This window comes from Aulonocara sp. 'chitande type north' Nkhata Bay, linkage group LG23 (genome assembly GCF_057382095.1).
Source record: "Aulonocara sp. 'chitande type north' Nkhata Bay isolate Kocher_YH1m ecotype deep benthic linkage group LG23, A_spYH_male_GT1.1, whole genome shotgun sequence".
Taxonomy (NCBI): Eukaryota; Metazoa; Chordata; class Actinopteri; order Cichliformes; family Cichlidae; genus Aulonocara; species Aulonocara sp. 'chitande type north' Nkhata Bay.
Window position 1 is genome coordinate 31,586,476 of NC_141365.1, and position 24,844 is coordinate 31,611,319.

General features: G+C 40.1%; 1 protein-coding gene across 1 annotated transcript; it reads left to right on the plus strand.

The window, feature by feature from the left end:
* The first annotated feature begins 3,745 nt into the window (after window positions 1-3,745).
* Window positions 3,746-23,670, plus strand: LOC147302214 (vascular endothelial growth factor C-like). Its single transcript, XM_086283381.1, has 8 exons — window positions 3,746-5,013; window positions 12,442-12,682; window positions 14,436-14,626; window positions 15,647-15,777; window positions 15,898-15,998; window positions 18,073-18,207; window positions 18,574-18,775; window positions 22,049-23,670. Exons 1-8 carry the CDS (start codon window positions 4,912-4,914, stop codon window positions 22,158-22,160), a joined length of 1,215 nt encoding a protein of 404 aa, XP_086139507.1. The 5' UTR covers window positions 3,746-4,911; the 3' UTR covers window positions 22,161-23,670.
* The last annotated feature ends 1,174 nt before the right edge of the window (window positions 23,671-24,844 follow it).

Consider the following 24,844-nt stretch of genomic DNA (forward strand, 5'->3'; position numbering starts at 1 on the left):
AAAATATTTAAAAATACATTTTCAATTGCATATTTTGATATTATATAAGGTATTGACTTATATACTTAGTGACGAGAACATGTTTAATTTTACATTACTTTTATTTTTTTTTCTGTATTTTAATATTATCACACCTGCTTCTGGACAATGGATTTTTAAGGTACTGGTAATGTATTGTACCATTTAAAATAAATATATATTTATAAAAAATGCAAAATCATAGTTTTGTTGTATAAACATTGCCTTGGTTTGTCTTTTAGGCAGTTGGGTTAACACTTCTATGCATATTTTTAACCACATAATTGGGTTTTATCTGCCGGACATGTTTTGTCCCTTATCTCAAGAATCACTGCTCTAATATTTCAGCTGCAGGTCACCTGCCACATTGATTTTAGGCTCATTTGTCACAGCTAGCCTTTGTAGCTCTCACAAATAAAACAGCAACTTTCTTCAAAAAACAAAGAGAGAGGATATTTCTTTTGCTTTCAGGAGATTCAAATTCACATGTAGTTTTCTGGCAGGTAACATTGGTTAGGACTGTGCCACCTGTGCTAGTGGAAACAATAAGTTCTGAATTTCCGCCTAAGGCCAACTTGCAACGCACAATAAGCCATGACCCCCAAGAAAAAACCTTTTCTTATAGATAGCCCCTGGCCACTTGTACTGGATTTGACCTGCTTTTGGCTTCAGAACAACTTTAATTCTTCACTGCACAGATTGAACAACCTTCTGGAAATATTCATCAAAGAATGTGGTTTATACTCACATGATAGCATCACACCGTTGCTGCAGATTTCTCGGCTGTTCACTCATAATGCATAATGTTCATACGTAAGAGTCTCCTGTTCCGCCATGAGCCAAAGGTGGTCTGTTGGATTGAGATCTGGTGACTGTGGAGGTCATCTAAATACAGTGTACTCTTTATCATGTAGACAAAAAACAGAAAAAAGATTATTAGAGCTTTGTGACATGGTGTGTTATCCTACTGGAAGAAGCCATCAGAAGATGTAGTCCTAAAGTGATGGACATGATCAGCAGAAATAGTCACATACGCTGTAACTCTTAAACAACGCTCATTTGATGCTAAGGGCCCAAAATACCACCACTACTAATCTGAACTATTGATATAAGGCAGGATTTCATGTCTGACCCTACAATCTAAATGCTCACAGCAGAAATTCTCAGAGTCATCAGAAGAAATGTTCTTCTATTGTCAGATTTTGGTGAACATTTGTCAAATGTGGCCTTAGTGTCTTGTTCTTAGGTGACAGGAGTGGCAGAAGACCATACTGGGGGCTCTTTTGCAAACTAAGATGCTCTTCTGCATACTTTTCTTGTAACAATTGGTTATTTGAGTTACTGTTGCCTTCCTCAGTCTGAGGCATGCTGGCCTTTCTCCTCTGACCTCTGGCATCAACAAGGGACGCCAGAGGTCAGGGAACTGCTGCACCCTGGATATTTTCTCTTTTTCGAAACATACTTTGTAAACCCTAAAGGTAAAGGTTTTTGAAAACTCTAGTAAATCAGCAGTTTCTGAAGTATTCAGACCACCCTGTCTGGCACCAACAACCATGCCACGTTCAAAGTCACATAAATCACTTTTCTTTTCTTTTCTTTTCTTTTCCATTATGATGTTCAGTTTGAACTTCAGTAGGTCATCTTAACCATGTCTACGTGTCTAAAATTGTTTCCATGTGATTGGCTCATTAGAGAGTCACATGGTACCTAGCAAGTGTTCAGTGAGTGGTTATAAATGGCAAAATAATCTATATATAATTTTTAAAATGTGCCATACACTACAACATGTGGACTTTTGAAACAATGTCCAAGTGTCAACAAGACATTTGCTTAACTCTCTTTCAAACCAAATGTAACAGGATGTTAGTTTCGATGGCTTTGAGGCCTCAGATGTCTTTTAGATCTTTAATCAAAAAAAAATTCCCCTGCGGTTTATATCTTTTTGCCATTTAATTTCTTGCATGCATTTTTAACATGTCTGAGCTGGAAACATATTTTCTTGATGGTCTAACCTTTCATGGATCAAGTTTTAAAATGTGACTCTTATGAAGTACTAAGAAAATCTTTGGGCTACAGATTTCTTTGGGCTACATTTGGCCATGACTAAGGGGAATTGACTCAAGACAGTCTGGCTACGGCCATATTGCTCTCTGATGAGGCGAAGGTACCAAAAGTAGCCCAGATTGGGCCAAATATGTCCACTATCTGGGCTGTATTCATAACAAGATTTGCTTGAGGTGTCATTTTGACAGCTCGGTGAATAAAGCCTGTTAAATTACTGTTAGCCTTACTGTGTAGCCTTGTTTATGCTTCATCCACAGCACATACCCGTCTAACTGTTTTAAACTGGTTAGTAGCTTGTGTCACCTGATATTTCTGAAAGAACACCATGCACACCACCACCATCAAATTATACAAATTAATTTTTCCTTCAAATATCATGTCATTCATGTCTGACGTCACTTTTGCGTAGGTTTATGGGATCTTTGGTTTTGTTGTCAGCCACCGGAGACCTTCTGATCAATTAACAATGATTCAGTGAGGTCAAATTCCCTTCACAGCCCAAAGAAAACAGACGACACCATTGTAAGCATCTTGGTGAATTTTATATAGCAGGTTATCGCTCTCTTTATAAAAGATTTCTTGGGTGGTGCCACAGAATCATGCTGATAGAGCCCTTCTTCACATATTGATCTCTATTTAGTAATTCTGTGCTCACATGATGAAGAGGGGAAAGCAATGACTGGAATGTGGAGTTTGGTTGAGCAGATTCCGACACATAAAGCAAACTGCATGCAGGCACTTGCCAGCATGTGCGTGCATGCATGCGTGCGCATCTAATCCTTCAAAAGGCTGGCAGTGACTGGCCCAAAAATCGGATGTTTTCTCATTCGAGCGTTTCCCAGACACACCTCTCTTTGCCTCCTCCTCCTGCCTTTTCTCCACTTCTATATACCGTCTGTCTGCCTGACATCCCCATAATTTACTTTATAGTTGTCGGTAAAGGGGGAAAGTGGAAAAAAAGATTTCAGAATATAGAAAAAGATAAAAGCTCCTTCTGCTGTTCCTCTCTCCTTCTTCTCCTCCTCCTCCTCCTCCTGCTGCTCCGTGACACACATGCCCACAGCCTTGGGGCAGTATAGTTAAGGAGGTATGTAAAGTTTGTCTTTTTTTAGGACCTGTAAGGGACAAAACCAGAGGTGGTCAGGAAAAAAAGTGAAAGCCAGAGTGAAGAAAAGGCAAAGATGGAACCTGAGAGGGGTAAAAAATGTCAGAAAAGGCTGTGAGCTGCAGGTGTGAGAGCTTCATATGTGCCTCTCACACACACAGACTAGTCCTGACAAAGAAATAGTGCTCATGGGGGTGAAGAGAAATCGACAGGAACTGGGGGCAGCTGAGATAAACCAGAGAGAGAGAGGCAGCAAAGGTATTAGGAGCTCATAAAAAGGCACTTAGAGCTGCAGTTAGGAAACTCACATTCATCACTCCCAGGTGAGCGAACATGCGCATTTTTTTCTTCCCCACCAGCAGCTGCTCCCGTTACCAGGAATTACAGAGACAGAATGACAAAAGATGTCACGATAACAACTGTGTGAGAAACAGAAGAGTGATGGGGAATGTGGGAGGATAATCTGATTTTAAAAAGTGACAGTTCAGCGTGTTATGTGTCTGAGAGAATCAAATTATAGAACCCACAGCAGCGGGGGGGAAACAGTCTGTCCAGTGAATTTAAATCTTAAAATAAAGAAGATGATGGCATCTGCTAAGGGAAAATGTGCCAGTGCCCAGGCGCTGCATAGCCTGCAATTTCTGGGCTGGGTGGCGGGGGTCAGTATAATCAGCTGTACAAACCATGTCTCTCAAATCCTTTACCCCGCCCATTAAATACAAGCCATTCTTGTTTGTCTCATTCACTCCAGCAGGACGCCTGTGAACAGGACGCATGTTCACTCTGTTTGGACTGGAACTTAAAACGACTGACTCTTTCCTTTCTTTTTTTTTCTCTTCTATTTTTTTTTTCAGGGCAGGATTTTAAATAAGCCACTTTCTATTGTTTCAACTCCCTTTGATGCTTTTCTAAGGATCACACACCCTGACAGAAAAGTTGGGACTGATTCAGAAAGCAGGAGGGGGGAAATCCAGAGAGACAGACAGACAGAGCTGTGCCCTGAAGCTTTCTGGGGAAGAAAGAGGAGACAGATAAAGAGTCAGAAATAATCTGAGGGAGAGAGAGAGAGAGAGAGAGAGAGAGAGAGAGGAGGGAGGGAAGAGCACAGCTGTTGTGCAAAGACGAGGAAAAAAATACAGATAAAAAAGGCGAGGAGGTACACAAGTGTGAAGGGCGAGGAAAGGAGACTGACAAGGACGACCAAGGCTGGAGAGAGGAAAAAGGGAGATAAATGCGAGAGTCAGCAAACAAAAAAGGGCCAGAGACCGAGGAGTAGGTCCAGGCCAAGGCCAAGAAAGATATAAAGAGGAGACAAAGTGAAGACAAAACTGAGACAAACAGCGACTAACAGACACCTGACATCACGGCCAACGGCAAGAATGGAAGAGCAGCGAGACGACAGGAGAGGCTAGAGAGAGAGAGCGTGCACGAGAACGAGCTGTGGTTTGACACGAGGAAGAGGAGTAGATTTCCTCATCATGATTTATTCAGCTGATTTCCCAAATTTAACCAACCTGTGCCAGAAGAGCAACTTCGTCCCAGGATAGAATGAAGAGAGGAGCTGAGAGATACCTATAAAATCTGCGGAAACCTCTTTCCTTATCCTCCACCTTCCTCTCCTCCTTCCTGGCTTTCTCTTTACATCAAGCTTTAAATCCGCCAACTTCCTCTTCCTCTGTCCTGACATCTCCTCTCCTTCCCCCCCTTCTCTCTATATCCTCACTATGTGGATACCAGCTGTGCTCCTATGGATGCTTAATATCAGCAATTTGTGCTCAGGACAAGACTATACAGACTATTACCAATCTGGAGACATGGGCACACAGGTAAGTATTTACACTTCACACCTCACAACATGATAATTATGTTAGTTTTTCTTACAATCGATTCCATACAGATGAACATTTTTGAGAAAAAGCTGAATGAACAAAGAATTGTAGATGCTTCCATGGATGGCACACAGATGTTATAGAAATAGTATTAAAGAACCATTAACCTATGTGCTTGATACGTAGACACAGACAGCAGATTGCCCAACTGTTGAGATTGTCCTCTGCACTGTCAGCACTGAAACATTATATGTGAGAATACGTTTTGTAAGGATTGCGTTATTTAAGCTGTATTTACTTAGGCAATCTCACAGATGTAATCTTTTTTACACAAGCAACATTTCCAACAATCACAGTGGTTTACACAATGGAGTCATCATAAAATCAATAAAATCCACATGGGGTATATAAACCTAACAACTTCCAGTTGTTCATTTTAAACTTGATTAAGCTTGATAGCATGTCCTTAATAAAAAAATAAAAATAAAAAAAAACACACAGCTAACCTGATGCCTTCCAACCAACAGTGACTTTTTGGGACATGTAACTTTTGCAGAACTTCAACTAGCTATTGTTGTAGCTGTCTCATATATGTCATCAAATTGTGAATATTAAATCTTCCAGCAATTGTTTTGCTCCTTCATGATGTGTTTTCACACTATAAGCTATTTAACAAAATGCAAGGAGCTCAGTGATGCCTTGCTTTAGCCTGAATTTTGTTATTGTGCAGAGTAGGAACATTACAGATAAGTAATGCAGTGAAAACCAAACATTTTGTCTAAATGGAGTTTGGAATAAGCTTTCAATAATGGCATCATGAGCATAACAATGGCCATTAAAATGTTCAACTGGAAAATAAATACAATTATGTTTTAGGGGAAAAACACAGTGTTCATTCTTGTGGTACACTGGCATACTTCAATAGCATAAAATACATACAGTCAAATGAAAAATAAAGTGCATAAGTGCTTTAAACCCAACATTCACACTAAAAAGGATATAGTGGGGCCACTTGGGGTTCAATATCTTGCCCAAAGATACTTTGACACGCAAGGATGCACACCTGAACCACCGGAGACTAAGCCACTGACCTTCTGAGATGAAAACCCACTCTACCTCTTGAGCCACAGTCATCCCATTAATAATAATTATGTTATGTTTGTCACTATGTCACAATCCTGGGACGTCACAGGAAATTCAACTTGAGCATGGTGGCGGAAGAGTTATGATTTGTGCTTATTTTGCAGACACAGGACCTGGATACCTTCCAGTCATTTAGTCAACCATGTATTCCTCTGTATACCAAAGTATTCTGCAGTTGAATGTGAATCTGTCCAACAGCCAAAGCTTGGTTTTAGTGGTCAAACAAACTGAATCATGTAAGACAGACCTTCCCAAAGTGTGGGGCCCGCCCCCTAAGGGGGGCGCAGAGCCATTGCGGGGGGGGGTGGGGGTGGGGGGGTTGGTATGCCAGGGGGGGGGGACAATGCTCGGACACTGCTAGCACCACACAAACGCAAAGCAGGAGATAAAGCATAGCTGAATATGTTTCCAAACCAACTTCATTCTAAGCCAAAGACTAGAAAATATGGTGAAGCATATTTTTCCCTTTGGGTTCACCTGCACAAGTGCCAAGGTAGGTCTCTGCTGCATGATTGGTTTTCCCTTTTACCCTAACTCACAAACACTTGTTGTAATGATTAATTACTCCTGACATTTTGGAGATGTTAGCTCTTTATACAGTAAAGTTACAGTGGGATACAGATAATATGAGGCTGATCCTGCCACAATTTGTTCCCCCTGTCTAAATCACGGACAAACAGTATCCTACAGCTGTTTATGTTTTTAAACCCATTTTGCACAGAGAGGCATTTTTTGAAAAATGTATTGATAGTAATGTTGAATATTATTACACAGGAAAAAAACAACTGCATGTAAAATAATTACACCGTGATGCCTCTGCCTTTCTAAATAGAGGGACAGTAACTTCATGTGTAAAACCTGAAGATAGAAACAAAATACTGTTAATCTGACTATCTGCCATTCTGCAATTCATCTCATGTAAACAATAACGTGGCACAGCGTGATGTTGTGTGACAAACTCTGTATTGCTCGTCCACACGTAAACGCAAAAAGGGAGTTTTAAAAAATCTCAGTTTTCGGTGATTTGGAACGCCGTTTACGTGTGGACGAAACAGCTGCGTTTTCCAAAACACCCGTGTAGGTGTGGACGTAGCGTAAAAGAGTTAGTAGTGTATTTCCTTACTACCTGTAATTTATTGCAGATTACTCGTATTTGCTTAATTGTTTACTAAACAAAGGGGGGCCAAGCAAAAAAAGTTTGGGAACCATTGATGTAAGAGGACAATGAGCCCAAATAGAGCAGTGACTATAATAAAATGGCTAAAAATAAATTAAAATAAAATAAAAACAATAAAATGCTTTAGTCCAGTTAAAGTCCAGGCCTCAACCTAAAAAAAATTGCGTGGGAAATGAAGCAAGTAGCGTAAAAACAAATGTCCACAAACCTCAATATATGGGGCACTATAAAGAGAATTCCTCCACAAAAATGCATGTGATTGATAGTCATAGAGAAAACAATTGCTTCCAGTTACTGCTGGCAAAGTTTCTTCTACAAGCTACTGAGGTTCGACTCCACTGAACGGCTACCCTGAGGTACCCCTGAGCAAGGTGCCGTCCCTACACGCTGCTCCCCGGGTGCTGCATTGGTGGCTGCCCACTGCTTCACTGGGTGAATGGGTTAAATGCAGAGGAACTATTTCCCTATGGGGACTAACACGCACACTTTACTTTACTTTACTTTACTGAGTCATGGAATATATTTAGTTTCCCACCAGATTGTATCATGTGAATCAAATTTGGTAGATTTATCAGAACATAAAGAAAGTGGCATCATTTTTGTATACTATGTAAACAAAAAAAAGTGTAATGCACTTAAGATTAAAGAAAACACCATCTTCTTAGGTGCTTGAATGCAAATGCATACTCCAAAACTAACAGTAGTCAAGTGCAAACAGTTTTTCTTTCAGTGAAAACTTAAAACATGAAGATTCCTCACCATAGAGCTGGCTGCACACAAGATGGTATCATCTGCATAGAAGTGAACATTTGATGTTCCTTTGTAAAATGTTTAGATTGTGTGATATTATCAGATAATTTATATTGTATAACAATATAACTATTATATTTAATTAATAAGTTATATTGTAATATAACTTATTAATGTATAACATTAACAGCTGGGGGCCAAGTATTGATCCCTGTGGGACACCTAAATCCTTCAAAAGCTTAAAACACAAATTATAAGAAACTTTAAGAACCAGTTATAAGAAGAATCCTTGCAGCCTCTAGAAAGCAACTTATTAATAAATCATACAAATAGTATGATCACAGAAACATGGAGTAGATTTCTAAATATAGAGGTTATCATTTGCTTTTCATTACACAAAATTAGAAGATATGCATTTATATAATGCATTTGTTTTACACAACTTTTTTGTTTTGTTTTGTAAAGCAACTGCTTGTTTCTGTGATGTTATTAAGTTATGACTAAAGAAAGAAAAAAAAAAAGTCAGCATGGTTTTGAAAGTTTACCTGACAACAAAGGCTGTTTACGAGCCAGCCAGGAAATGGTTCGGTGTTTGGTTTCCTGCTCTAGGAAAGTAGACCTCATTTAGTGGAAGCTGCTCGGTGCATAAGTGAAAAACTTCAGACTTATCAAAAACATCTATGACAACAATGAGTCATAGTGCTTTTCACGCTTAAGATAGAGGACTTGTTTTTCTTCTGAGCACTTTTTCCATACGTGTATGTATCTTTTTTAAACTCTGTTTAAGTCACAATAACTTCAGACTTAATGTGGTTGTAATACTACTACTACTACTACTACTACTACTACTACTACTACTACTACAGCTACTAACAACAACAGCAATAATAATAAGAGTGAGAAATGAATGGGTGTGTGCACATGTGTGTGTCTATATGCCAGCAATGCCTGATGTTAGACACAATGGATGCAAGATCAGTCAATTATGACTTCACGGTCCCTTAGCGATTACCTCATGTTATGTGATCAACTAACAATGCAAGAGAGGAGGAAGAGCAGGAGAAAAAGGGCAAAATGAGAGAGAAAAGTCTGTCATCTGCTCTGTAATGAGAAGTACAGCGCTAAACAATTCTACAGTAAATATACCACAAACTTTTCTTTCTACTGGTTTTAAATAGCAACCTAGGTTGGTCAAAAGATTAATAGGAAATCAAAAGATCCTTGAATTAATTCCGTACAAACAGGGCAAGTATGTTCTTTTCTGTTCTGCTGAAGTTGATCAACTATATTTTTAGAAATGCACTCAGCTCTATTTTATAGTTTATAAATGTGCAAAATGGCTGTCAGATAGATTTATATCACCTGACAGCTATTTCCATCCAAAACAAAAGTTACACGTGTGGCACAGCTCAGGGGATGACGGAGTGCAAAGGAGTCTCATGTGTAAAAACAGCTGTCTACAGGCCTTTAGAGACTGGGGAGAAACACAGACAAACAATTGTCTGAAAGAACATTAAAAAAGTTGCTGGGATTAAAGGTTCTGGGTTCACTGAGGTGGAAACAAGACCAGTGTTGGTTCTTTTAACTTAGGTATCTCAAAAGCAGATATGGTCTAAAAACAGCATCTCTTATTTCCAGTAGTGGCACCATGAAGTTGTCATGGATCATCAAGCTGGAGCTTCGTGTATACAGATTTTTATGCAGTTTTGTTTTTACACTAAATTCAGAATTCCATATTTATAGTAACAGGTGGACATAAAAAACTGCTATGAAGGGGAGGTTAATAATGACAGTAAAGTATGTTGATATTTGTTAAGACGGATGGAGGGAAATGAAAAAGGAGGGGGGAGGCAGACAGAAAGAGATAAATGGAAATAGTGATAACACTGCAGAGATCCAGTTTCTGTTTAGGCAGTGCCAGCTGTGCCAGTCTGCTCTCTCTCAGCCTGGGAAATTAAACAACCCACCCATGTTCCCAGGAAGACTTCAAATGTGACACTCAAAGACCAACTCCCTGCTGACATTTAGTCAGATAATACAGCAGCGTCTATTAGTCCGTTAATCTCTCATCTTTCATCTACTCTATTAAAACAGAAGAGAGTCGTTTATCATGATGGCGGGAAAATCATTAAGGGAATGACTCACAGCTGGAAGGGTTTATAGAGTGATATCTGCTTTAAACTGATTTACTGTATGGATCTCATCCACCACATTGAATAATCTCCATTACGTTTGTCTATTTAAGGAGGCCCAGTGTTGTCCTAGAGTAAACTCCAAAAGCTCTTACATAGGAGGCTTCAATGGAAGCTGACCTGTTATGCTCATTTCCAGCTCTGTCTTTTGTTTTTAGATTATAGTAGAGTAACTCTGGATGATTCATACAGTACTACGCAAAACCATTGAGTCACCCCTCAATTCTTTATATTTTCCTTCTAAGCAGCCAGACTTTCTTGTAGTTTTTTTAAAGTGCCATTGAGCTATAGTTATCCAGGATTTCTGAAGTTCTTTCAAAGTTTTTCTTTGGACATTGGCTGCTTTTTCACTTATTGTCTGTGTACCTGCTAATTTTCAGATGAATGTTTTTTGTTTGTTAAGCCAGTTGAGACTGACCTATGAATCATTCAAGCATAAAAAGGCTCCTAACTGAAGGGATTAAGCAGTGTTTTGTCTGCACATAAAAGACAACTTAGCAAAGAACCACTTTTAAATTGTATCTTTAGGCACTTTATTACCAGCAGCTGTCACAAAAACACAAAACTTGTTCTCATTTTTGTAGCCAAATCTATGAAAAATGCCAAAGATGACACAGTTTGACAGGCATAAAATGGCTCTTCAGCACGATGTGCAATGTCTTGAAACAACTAGGGGAAACTATACAAGTGGAGGAAAAAAGAAGTGCCAGGCTTAAAACCTATCTACAGCAGATGAACCATATCTGAAAGTCATGTCCTTAAGAAATATGAAGGAAAGCAATCAAAGACCTGACACAGGACCTAAGAGATGCATCTGGACCTTCAGTTGATCCATCTTCTGTTCACTGAAGCTTCATCAGAAATAATCTCAGTGGAAGGGTGGCTGTCAAGAAGGCTTAAGGTGGAGAAACAGGGAGGAAAGGCTTAGGTATGCCACATTATACAAGAACTGGAGTGAAAACAGGGGGCAACACATGTGGTGGAGTGATGAATCCAAATGTTAAAGGTTTCATTCAAATCATAACTGATATGTTGGAGGTTAGGAGAGAGGTAGGACGGTGAGTGCCCATCTATAAAACACGGTGGAGCCTCTGTCATGGTTTTGCTGCATTTCAACCACTTGTTTTGGGGACTATCAAAAGTGATGGAATCTTGTATGCAAAAAAAGTGCCATCAGATTTAGATCCACCATGCAATACCTTAATTTTTCAGCAAGACAATGAAAAACCCACTCCCAGTGCAGTAAAACCATACCTGGATACATAAAACACACAGTGGAACACTATCAGTTATGGATTGGCCTCCCCAGAGCCCGGACCTCAACACTGTTGAAGCAGTGTGGGATCATGTTGACAGAGAACAGAACAAAAGGCAGAAACATCCAAAGAAGAGCTTTGGATATCTTTCAAGAAGCCAGGAGAACTATTCCTGAAGACTACTTATAGAAATTAGAAGAGTGTGCCTTTATTATTCAACACACTCTGAACTCTCTTAAGTTCAGACTGTGTTGAAGAATAAAGGTGGTCATACTAAATATTGACTTTCAAGCTTGTTAGAATTGCACAAACTCTGTTGTTATTTCAATAAATCGCTGCACCTATTTCCCAATTTCCTAGCAAAATACAAAGAAATGAAGGTGACTCAAGACTTTTACATAGTGCTATATATACTGTGTATTTATTTGTAGACTTATGTATACCCTATGTGTATTCTCAAATTAAGTTTTCCTGCTTTGGATTTTTTTTCTTTTTTTTTTTGTCATTAAAAAATAGCAGTGTGTGCAGGTGAAGAGAGGACATGCATGCTCTTAACTAACAGTAGCCAAAAACAACATGTTACAACACATTGGCAGCTGAGGTATTCACTGTTTACCCAGAACAAACCAGCAAACTCCATGCTGTAAATTCCACTGTATCAAACCATTTTTCACCAAAAATACACAACTAAATCGTTCTGAAGCCAAACTATAAAAAGAGTGTTTTTAAATAATTTCTATTTTATTACACAACCAAAACACCCTCTTAACTGCAAGATTTGTGACGTTTGTTTATCATCTTTTAGGTTCATTTTCTGTCTACATAACTCTTTTTACTCTTTGTGCTGACTACATATGTAAAAAGTATAATTTCTCTATTCTTCTTTCCCCCCCATGCTCTGTTGCAGTCAAATGACCAGCTCAGTTTGGAGACAATAAAAAGTGTGGATGACCTTCTACAGTTCCTATACCCTGAATACAGTGTGATTCAGCAGTGCCTAAAGAAGAGGTCATGGCACAGCTCTTCATCCCCCTCTTCATCATCTTTATCCACATCTTCAATGAGCCCTTTACTCAACGCTAACAATCAGGACATGTGGGTTCCGATGAGGGAGGAGGCTCTTTACAAAGTTGATGACACTTGGCGAGGTAAACACTGATGGCTTGCACAGAGGTAGTCTGTTTATTATTATTTCTTCAGAATCATTAGATTTGTGGAAGTCAAGACAGTGTTATTGCTGCTAATGTCAGCCTTTCAATCACAGCAGTCTGAAATACTTGAACAGACTGGCAAAGTGGAAAAAATGTAGCAGTGACATAACCACACAATTGTGTTTTTTAAGGACTAACAGATGGATTTCATTGTACTGGAGACAGAAAAAGTAGCTGGTATTGCAGAGAATGAGCATTTCCTCTCCCTAAAACCTCTAATAAACAGAAAAACGAAGAAAGGGGGAAACAAACAGAATCTACCTATAATTACCAGCATACAATGGAAATTACTGTTGTGTTCACTGAGCAGCTGTATGTCAAAAATGTGCTTCTGCAGAAACAAATTGTGGCGAGAATTATCCCAAATGTGGTTTCTGAATCCTCAGGTGGGTGTTTATACACTCATGTGGAAAAATATGTGAACAACAACACGTGAAATATTTCACTATCTCAAAAAAAAAAAAAAACCCCACATGCAGAAGCAGTATGTAAAACCCTGAATACACCCTTACCGCTTCCATAAGAATTAAAAGGGGAAGTAGCAGCCAGGCACTGCTAATCAAGTGCACATGATTAACTGATCATCAGCAAGTGTGACCACCTCTAGAGAAAAGCTGAAATTTTGGAAGTTTGCTTATCTGCCGCATTCAGGTGTGTGTTCACACAATGCCAGGGAAGAAAGACATCAGCAATGATCTTTAGAGAGGCAATTGTTGCTACCCATCAGTCTGGAAAGGGATGCAAAGCCATTTCCAAACAATTTACAGTGAGAAAGATTACTCACCAGTGGAAAACATTCAAGACAGCCTCCACTCATCCAAAGAATTGATGCCTCAAGGTCAGACCATGCAATGCCTAGAGTGAAAAAAACACACCTCAGACTCTACAGGTCTCAGTTAGCATGTTCAATATTAAAGATACAGTACAATTATGTATGATGTGTTTGAAACTGTTTTAAGGAGAAGGCCTCTTCTCTCTGAAAAAACATGGCAGCATGGCTTAGGTTTGCAAAGTTGCATCTGAACAAATCAGAAGACTTCTGTGCTTTGGACAGACAAGACCAAAGTGATAGACAGAAAACCCAGCATATCAGCACAAACACCTCATACTGACTGTCAAGAACGGAGGTGGAGGTGTGATGGTTTAGGCTTGTTTTGCAGCCAAAGGACCTCGCACCCTGCAGTCACTGAGTCAACCATCAACTCCTCTGTAAAGTGTTCTAGAGTCAAATGTGAAGCCATTGTCCCACACCTAAAGCTTGGCCCAAACCAGATGATGTAAGGGGCAGTGATCCCCAAGCATAGCAGCAAGTCAACAACAGAATGACAGAGAAAGAAAACAATCAAGGCGTTGTAACGACCCAGTTAAAGTCCAGACCTCAGCTCCACTGAAATGCTGTGCTGGGAACTTAAGAGAGCTGAATTCCCGCAAACCTCAATGAAATGTAGCACCACTGTAAAGAAGCGTGGGTCCAAATTCCTCCATAATGATGTAACCGACTAATAAAGCCATACAGAATACCGTTGCTTGAAGTGAATGTTGCTAAAGGTGGATCTTTAAGCTATAAGCATCTCAGATTGTGTTTAAGTAATTTTAGAATTAAACTGAAGGTGTGGTTCAAAGATGTCTGGTGTGGCCTTCACAGAGGGGTGCAGTTCCTGTTGTCATGCATTGTTGGCTGTATTTTCAGTCATCCTGGAGGAGATCCAACGAACCTCGTGCCAGCCCAGAGAGGTGTGCATTGAAGTCGCTAAAGAATACCCAGAATCCACCAGTCAATTCTACCTCCCTCATTGTGTGGCACTGCATCGTTGCAGTGGATGCTGCAACAACGAAGCTTTTTACTGCACAAATACAAGTTACGCTCTTGTGAACAAGACGGTAAGCCATGCACCCGGAGTCTCTATTTTACCTCCTTGTATCTAACATCTTGTTATGGTTGCCCTGAGAGGCCAAACAGACTGCAACTTAAGAAAACACCAGCAATAAGAAAAATGCTGCAAAAGCACACAAAACACAATGGAAATAGGAAAAACGACAACAGAAAAATAGGAAAAAACAAAACAGAAATAGGGAAAAACAACAAGGGAAATAGGAAAAAATATAAGGGAAGTGTTTCTGGGGGGACAATAACCATTGACGGACCAGTTCCAGGAACCCAAAACATGGTAGGCGTGTTTTATCATGATTCATATAATACTGATGACAGATTTTTGGGTTAATGGTTAGGTTAACACACTTACCTCTCATCTTTTCTTTCCTCACAAAACCGATAAATCCTCCACTTTTTTAAGTGTCTCCCAGCACAATACTTAACATATTTTGGTTCCTACAACTGGTCTGTCGGGTTATTGTCTCCCCAGAAACACTTCCTTTGTACTTTTGGAAATCAGCTTTTTTTTCCTATTTCTGTTTTAGTTTTTCCTATTTCCGTTGTCATTTTTCCTATTTTGTGTTTTGTGTGCTTTTGCAGCGTTTTTCTTATTGCTGGTGTTTTCTTAAGTTGCAGGCCGTTTGGCCTCTCAGGGCCACCGTATCTTGTACACTCTTCAGCGCTTGAATTATTTAACACTCTGCTCCAGATTTTATGCTCTTGCGCCACAAACTGCATCAGGAAAGAGGACAGAAACCAATCTGCCCATTTATGTAACCAGCTTGTCTGTATCACAACACACCCTACTCCAGTGGGACAGCCTTTGGCTGCAAATGGACATGATGTTAAGACAATATACACAGTTGAGTCACGCACAGTTGCACAATCTTACAACAATTACATCAGCATCTAAACATCAGCAGTACTGCAGCAGAAGAACAGGAAAGAAAAGAACAAACACTAATTCCTTCCACAATGCAGATTTTTATGCACACATGCACGTCTAACTTTCTTCTTCCCACTCCTAGCTGATGGAACGATCCCAGTCCAGGTTGGATTACACTGCTGTCACGGTAACCTTCATCAACCACACTTCATGCGATTGCCTCCCCAAGCGGCCACTCCGCTCCATCATCAGACGAGCAGCAACAGATCGCCTGTGAGTTGGAGTGATAGGTGAAGAGTGACGTGTGGGTGCCTTTACAGCCATTCATGACTCACTCTTTTGTGTATCCATGCATTTATAATATAGCGTGAGTGCGTGTCTGTGTTTTGATAGGTGCTCTCCTCCTGAACGTGCCTGTGCCTCGGGCTTATGGGATCCAGCAAACTGTGTGTGCGTCTCTGCAGACACGATAAACTACCCTGAGAGAGAGGCAGGTAAGCATGCATGAGTCATGTTGGTCAAATTAGTCATTTTCTACTCATGCTGATGCATATTCAGTCTAGTCCATCAGTGGTTCTCAAGCATGTGGTTGACACCCACTATAGACAAAACTGACAATTACAGTTTTTCCACTGATGTGGCGCAGATGGCCAATCTAGAACTAGCTCCACCCTTTTGCACTGAAAAAAGACTAGCACCAGAGCCAAGGAGACCACTACCCCAACTTCTCCTAATGACGCAACATAATAATTGGTTCTGAATCCTCTTGAGCCCCTGGTACTCAAAAGGCACCAACACAGAATGGGATCTGCATTGGTACCAGAACTACAATGGTGGAAAAAGAGTCATAGAAGAGTAAACTTTTTGGCAAATGAAACCAAAGTGGTAAATCCAGTGAACAAGGCTGACTTATGTTCCAAATAAAGCCTTTAAATGAGGATGTCAAAGTTTGAGCGTCATTTTGATGACATGAAAAACAGAGATTAATTCATGGGTCAAAATCTCACTGCAGAGTTTGATATTTTTGTCTGACCCACCCTTTCTGCAGTACGGACTACGGAGCCCCGCAGGGGACATGGGAGGAAAAAAAATTAAGACGGACTTTTGCGAGATCTCGCAAAACTTTTGTGAGATCTCGCAAAACAAACTCGGGATCTCGCAAAACAAACTCGGGATCTCGCAAAACTTTTGTGAGATCTCGCAAAAGTTTTAGCCGCATTCTTCCCGTTAGCTCGAAGCTAACGGGAGGTCTAGACCTACTACAGCCGGGAGGAACCCTGCTTTCCCGGCACATCGTGCCTCGACCTCCCGGTCGGCTTCGAGCCGGCGTCCGAAGAATGCGGCTAGTTTTGCGAGATCTCGCAAAAGTTTTGCGAGATCCCGAGTTTCTTTTGCGAGATCTCGCAAAAGTTTTGCGAGATCCCGAGATAGTTTTGCGAGATCTCGCAAAAGTCCGTCTCAATTTTTTTTCTCCCATGTCCCCTGTGGGGCTCCGTAATGGACAGCACGGACACTCCAACGTGTTAGAAATAGTGTTGTTTTTTTAAACTCAGGCATGTCCTTTAAACAAGACACGTCCTTTTAATTGGGTCACGGCTCTGAAGTGGAATGCACAATAGTACAAAAAACTTCCACTGAGCACGTTTTGGGATGTGAACCAAAAAAAAAAAACTGAGTAACAACACCCAGATGATGATGATGATGGTGATGATGATGGCGTTTGGGTGGCAAATCTTTCCCTGAGGTACTGCCTATTCATTTGTAGCAGGAATGTTTTTGTGCCGTTTTACTTGTACAATCATGTAGTGAACTACAGTTCCTACCACTCTTTTTTACATTAAAGTAACCTCTCTTGACATATATTATTGTTTATCATTTTCATAGCTGTTCATCTGATCTATACTGAGAGGTCCGTCTTTGAACTATTGTTTCCACAGGCAACATTAGTATAAGTGTAAACCAAAAACTATTCTCTTCTTTGGATTTACCACAGGTATGTGTCCTAAGAAAAGAAAATGCCAGTCTCTCTGCAACTTAACCACAGTTCCTGTAGCTGCCTGCCAAACTGACAGCCATGAAAGCACTAAACTTTGGGAGGCTGCAAACATAATACTATCATGCTAACAGGCTGATGTTTAGCTGACATATCATGAAGTCAAATCTTAGTTCAAGGTACAGCTGCAGGGAATCTTTTGTACTGGACAGATTAAAATGTTGACCTGAATGTAATCAGGAGGCCATCAAAGGCATTAGATTTCATCCTCTGGGGAACTTGAACATCTAACCCTAACCCATATTTCATGACAATCCATCAAATGTCTGTATAGATGAGCTAGTTTTAGTTGCTCCCTTATTCGTAAGGGATCGCCACAGTGGGCAGTGCCAAACACCGGATGGCCTTCCTGAAACAACATTAAAGGAATCTGTTTCTCTTCCTGGGAAAATGCCAACCTCACAGTTACAGTGTTTCATCCTCTGGGGATCATGACTCTGCACAATATTTCATAAATCTGAAGAAGAAAAAAAACCCTGACAGAATACAATTTTTCACTTTTTTATGTTTTCCAGAAGTGCTGGACTCTGGCCTTCTGGCTCTCTGTGGGCCCAATCGGGTTCTGGAAGAGTCCACATGTGAATGCATCTGTCAAAATGGACTCACTGAAGCCAGCTGTGATCCAGGCTGGAAACTGGACCACAACACTTGTGAGCAAGGGTTTCATTTATTGTATTTAAATATGTTTTGGCTGCGTTGTGCAAAATGGTAATGTGCAGCTCTTGAGAATTAAGTTTTCCTCAAGCCTTTGGATTCACTGTGAGCAGTTTACAATAAATGCGCCATGAAGCCGTCACTCTGACAGTAAATGAGCAAGCTCGAGAGACAAAAATACACAGATACAGGGAAGTTTGGGGAAGATAGCTTCATGCAAATGTCTTACAAGTAGAAACACGACCATCAAATACTTAGCCCGACAGTGCTGTCAGGCATGTGTGACACAATATATGATAAAGTTTCATTTTGATTCATAAAATCCCTCTCCCTCTTCGGTTTTCTCGGTGATCTTCTCTCAGGTGAATGCCAGTGCGAAGGTCAGGGCGAGGGGAAGTCATGCCCTGCTGGCCAGAGGTGGGATGATGATCTCTGCGGCTGTGTGTGCGCTGCAGAATGTCCCGGACACCAGCCTCTGAACCCAGATACTTGTCTGTGTCAGTGCAGAGAGAGTCATGAGTCGTGCATGCGGCAGGGCAAGAAGTTCAACCCAAACACCTGCAGGTAGGTGTAAAAAGCAGTCAGAAGTCCACTCCTGCTACTGGCTTTGAGCCAAAGTGACTGTTTGGTTTGTTCATCTCAGGTATCCACACTGTGGGCGTCTGCCAAGTAAACTCAAGAGAACCTTATCTGATCAAAGAAAATATTTAACCACAGACAAATTTAATTAAAGACATTAATTAGGTTTTTAATTATATCTGTTAATAGTTGATTGTTGTATTTAAAAAACCTGAATCCACCACTAATCACAGATGTCTTACACCTCCACTGGCATCAGACTACTTTCTGTTCTGTCACTGTCTCTATGTGACATAAAATACCCTCCTCTTGGTTTAAAATCACAATCCAACATGCAACCACCAATAAAGTGTACTTACGCACACTAAAAGCAGTATCCAAGTCTGGTTGCTATGCATGTGTCATCCAAACAATTCACTGGAATTAGTAATTCCTCTTCTTAGTTCCAATGTAAAAAGAAAAATCCCCAACTAAACACTTCCTCTGTATTATGTAAATGCACTGACTGACACATGTGGCTAAGAACACAAATCTCTGAAAGAGATTTAAAGGACACAAACATAAAACAATGAGGTGGGTTAAATAAACCAATCTGAGCCTTTAATGCCTGCTCCAAAAAAACAGAAATACACATAGTTCAGTAAACTGGTTTAATCAATCTGATTGTTGTGTCAAAGTTGTTCCTGGATGCTGGTCCAGGATCAACATCAAAAGTGACCAGTCACAATATAGTTATGTTGTAGTTTTTAAACGTGGAAACGCTGTAACACCGCACACCAAATCGTAATCCTAACCCCATAACCCTAACCTAACCCTGTGGACTTTTTTCCAAGTTGCAAAACTATAACATGGCTGGTACATAACCAACACGAGGATATCAGACAGACCACACACACAGGGTTGATTAGTTACAGGTGAAAACAGCTGAACACAGGTGACAATAATAAAAGGAGGGAAAACAAATACTTGAAACACACAAAGAAGCCAACACACAGACAAAACAGAGAAGGACAAAGAAGTGAGGACAAAGGGGACAGTAACAAAGTGAACAGTATCAGCTAAATCCAAGCAGGGATCAGAAATCAAATTTAACCAGGAAATGGAGACCATGACAATATGTTTGTGCCAATGGAAATCATTTATCATTTATTCAAACCACAGCAGGAGGTGATCTCTTGGAGAGTGATTACAACAATCACTGAAAACATACAACTTGGCACTAACGACTGGTAAACTGGCTCAGTGTTTTAGAATTGCGGATATGGGAGTTTTATTTTGGAAAGAGTTTGCACACGGTGTAGATTTTCACTGTTGTGCTGCAATCTGAGTACAATATGTACACAGCCACTTCCATACTTGCTCCCTCAAACAGTGGCTTACACTGCGGGAGCTACTCCTGCACGTGATGCTTCCAATGGCTGGTGACCCACTGGGGTGCCATCACCCATGGAAAGAGTGAGAGCATTAAGAGAAACAACTCTCGATGGAGACGTCAAACATTCCACACAAGCATCTCCCTCCATTTTCTTTTGCTCACATGTTTCCATGTGACCTTTTATGGACTTGAGGCATTCTAAATATTTGCGTGTGTTTTGCGTGCATGCCTCGGTTCCCACAGTTAGCATGCAAGGGATCAACCTTCCCCTGACCCGAGAGGCCTGCAGAGAGACAGAGAAGGAGACTGGGTGAACTTGATGACAGTGAGCAGAGCAACCATCAGAGCAGACAGAGACCAGCTCAGAGACAGATGGAGTGACAGGCACAAAGAAAACACAACCGCAGACCTCGGCTTTTACATTAGTGGCCTTCCATGTGGTAAAGTTCACGGATTTACGTGCAAGTGACCTTTAATGCCAGTTTTCTACATTTTCTGAGCTTAGGGGGGCTGAAATAAATTCACTCTTTGTGGAAAATTGTAGCCTCCATTTTAGCCACCTTTTGTCTATTCAGTCATTATTACTCATTTTTTTAATCTAAAATGATATGAAAGCATAAAATATCTATTCATCCATCCTGTTTATCTGGGTCCGGAACATGGGGGCAGCATAAGCAGAGACACCCATGACCTCCCTCAGCCTCCAGCTTTTCCGGGGAGGACACCAAGGCATTCCCAAGTCAGCCAAGAGATGTAATCTCCCCAGTGTATCCTGGTTCTGCCCCAGGGCCTCCTCTCAGGGGGCCATGCCCCGAATACCTCATTTAGGAGTTGCCTAGGAACTTAAAATTAAATTTAAAAAATTGTCTCTTCCTAGTTAAGTACACAGTAAATGTCTCCTGCAGAATCTCTAAAGTGTTTGCACACAAGTCAAATTAATTCAGATGCGCAAATAAAAACTAGAAGTTAAATTAACCAATCCTTAAGCTGCATTTAAGTTTTGGAATTTATTTTGCTGACATTTGCATTTTTTATGTTTGACAAAGGATAAGTAGTCATTTAGAACGGACTTTACAGGCATAGTTCACAAATAGCAAACTAATTCCACTTTTTTTTTGTAGTTTTTCTTTTCTTGCTCACTTTCTCACTTTCTTACTTACTTTTTTACTTAACCTTTAATGCCTAGTTTATCCTATTTCACATATGGGATTTTGAGACTTTACATCATTTTTCATCCTAGTATGTGGCACATCTTAAGCAATAACTTGCAGGAAAAACATGTCAGATGTAAATATAACAGAAATTAAAACTTAAACATACATACATAAATATTTTATTTAAAACATTTGCTATAAGGTCCAACAGACCCTCCATTTACCAAAAAGAAAAAAATAATTTTCTGGTAATTTCTTCATAGTTTGGGCTTTAAAAGGTTAAGTCTGATTTAACATCTGGTCGCAGGAGGTGGCTCACAAAGGACCGTACACCTACTGTGATTTTGAAGTGAGAGTTTTCAATCCCCCCCCCCCCCCCCTTCCCCCCGGAAAAGTACTCCCTCTTTTTTTCCTCACACACAGAGTCCTTTGATGCAAACAAAACTTGGATGAAGGTTTGCCCAAAAGGGATATGATGATCTGAATAATCAATAGTAAGCATGCCAAGACAAAAATAATCTCCTTTGTATTTCTCTTCTGTTCCTATCTTCCCACTCTCAACCTCACCCTTCTCAAAAATCTTTTTCTGGATGTTCTCATTTCATTTCCCCCTTTGTCTTCTTTTCCTGCTTTCATTTCTTTTCTTTATCTTATTTTCCTTTTCTATTATTTTTTACACTACCTCTTGATCCCCTCTGTTTCTCTTGATCTGTCCCTTCCTGTCTCTAGTTGTTACAGGTTGCCATGCAGAAACCCCAGACGCATGTGCCAGGATGGATTTTACTACAGCCGCCTAGTGTGTCAATGTATCCCCAACCACCTGAGGTCTGAGTGGAATTAAGAAACCAAAGGCAGGAGCAGGACTGCATACCTCCCATTTATTGGGCTGTTTAGTCTGGAAACAAAAGGTCAGAAAGGTGAGAATGTCTCTAGTCAAAAGGGCAGGAAGTGGACCTACATATTTACATGTGATGACTTACAACAGACTGCAAGTACCACTGCAAGAAGCAGTGTTGCTTCTCTATCAACAAAAGGAGGATTAGAGCGCTTCCCTGATCAAAAAGACCAAAGCAGCCGGCCACACAGAGTGAAAAGCAGTCAAAAGGAGCCCAATGTGGAGAGGCATCTGACTCTCTGGGACTGTTGTCTTCTTAACATTGTTTAGAACATGATCCCAGCTGGAAACAACCGATTAAACCCAGAGACTAGCTAAAAGTACAACAGTGAACATGGACCAATCAGACTGAGCCAGCATTCATCCTTGCGACGTGTTCGAGCAAGAAATCCAGCCACCAACCTGCAGTAGAGGCACCGCTCACACTTGCGTGAAATGGAAAGTGGAATAAGATAATAACAGAGTAGACTCTGTGCTTTTTGAAAAAATAAAAAAAGCTTCAGCCAACTTCAAACTTTGGCATCCCTGAGAGACGAGATACTTGAGGGGCTGAGGGAAATACTTGGGATGCGACTGAACGGTCCCTGGGGCCTTATAGTCATACTTTACTTTGAAGAAAGGGTTTTGTTTTTTTTAATTAGACTGATGATAAAACTGTATTTTATATGAAAAAAAGCTCTAGTGCTGTTTCAGTAGAGGTTACATACCAGACCCTGTTAAATCAAATGATAACTGAAACACTCCCAACTGTTATTATATTTACCAGTTAATACTTGCCTCTACTGCAGCGCTGCTTTTTGAAGATTTCTCTCATGCATGGTTGAATCCAGTCGTGACTGAAGTTAACATTTGGGTACAGTTCTGGGTGTTCTACTAATTTAACTTCACATGCTCCAAATAATGTTATTTGTACATATTTAAATTTTGTCATATTTAAAAAAGTGATTTGTAACATTCTGTATTTAAGTCACTCATAACTAAATATTGTTGTAGAACAAAACAATTTACATGTCTTTTTACTTTTTTCTACCCTGCAAAATATTCTTTCTAATAGGTTATTTTGACACATAGAATGCTCTTTTAAAAACAACATATATTTATTGCATTGTGGTAATTATTGCAGTTTTGAGCTATATAGATATAGAGAACTTTATCATGCTTTAATATTTAAAAGTAGTTCTGAAGTAGAGATTTAAAGCCCTGTCTGTCTAATATGTCTGTGCTGTAGATGTGCTAATTTAATCATTTTTTTGGTTTGCTTTTAAATTAAAACAAATTTTTCTAAAGCCAAGGAAATACAGTAGGTATAATATGTATTTTATTGCACAATGTTCTGCTACATTGCTTTCCATTTTCTGCATCTAAATATACATAAATATAATACATATATACTATAATAATGGACAAAATGAGTTGGAAGATTGTTACTGGTGCCTTTAAAAGCCATAATGCATGAAAAATGCATTATTTAGTTACACAGACACCTGTGGGGGAAATTTGACTATTTATGTGGTCTCTCATTTCTTCTTCTCCCTCCTCTTCAGCCTTCTCACTCTTACTATGTCTGGGTTAAAGACAACAAACAGTATTAAGTCATGGAAAACAAAGATATCGGCTTTCTGTCTGGCCTTCGTGACCGTCAGCCTCTTAAATGGGCTCAGGACTTGTGTGTCTGATTTCTCCATCTGTCTACATTATTATCTGATTGCGGTGATTAACAGTAGTTACTAACATTAAACACAGAAAGCCTCAGCTACATAAACGCAGGAATTTGTACAGTTTTCACAATTTTGAAAACTGGAAACCATGGACATCACTATCTAGTCCGTCTAGATATCTCTGACATGACCAATTCAATTCAATACATTTCACTTCATTTGAATTCAATTCAGTTTATTTAATGGCAAATCACAACATCAGTGGTCTAAAGGCACTTTGTACTATAAGGTAAAGACCCCACAATAATACAAAGAAAAACAACCCTCAACAGTCATATGACCTCTTATGAGGACTGCTTTGGCGACAGTGGGAAGGAAAAACTCCCTTGTAACATGAAGGAACCTCTGGCGGAACCAGACTCAGGGAGGGCGGCCATCAGCAATGAGTTGGGGAAAGACAGGACAAAGACATGCTGTGGAAGACAGCCAGAGATTAATAACTAATGACTAATTGCAGAGTGGTGTATAAACACATAGTGAACGAAAAGAAAAAAGTGAGTGAGGAAGAAACACTTAGTGCATCATGTGAAGCTCCCAGCAGTCTAGACCTACTACAGCACAACTAAGAGACTATTCAGGGTCACCTGATGCAGCTTCATTTTTCTTTTGTCCATCTGTTATCAAAGTTTATGAATGCTTTGACTCTTATGAACTCTTCTCTTCAGAGCTGGGTTGGATGATAACATGCCTACCTCCTTAATGCATTTTTTCTTTGATCATCACTGCCATAGTCTTTACTGGTAACATATATACCCTTAATCAAGGCTTTATTGCCCACTGACCCGCAGTGGAATAGAACACCCCCCCCCCCCCGACTTACACACACAACATACCCTTAATGGTCCCATAATCTCGCAGATAGATTTTTGGTTTTGCATTGAGAGTCCTTTTGAATCCAAATTCCAACGCTGG

Excerpts from the sequence above, each read along its gene's own strand:
- LOC147302214 (XM_086283381.1), top strand. The coding sequence starts at position 4,912 with ATGTGGATACCAGCTGTGCTCCTATGGATGCTTAATATCAGCAATTTG. Across the intron at positions 5,014-12,441 it reads CTGGAGACATGGGCACACAG|TCAAATGACCAGCTCAGTTT; the intron begins GTAAGTATTTAC and ends GCTCTGTTGCAG. Across the intron at positions 18,776-22,048 it reads TTCAACCCAAACACCTGCAG|TTGTTACAGGTTGCCATGCA; the intron begins GTAGGTGTAAAA and ends TCCTGTCTCTAG.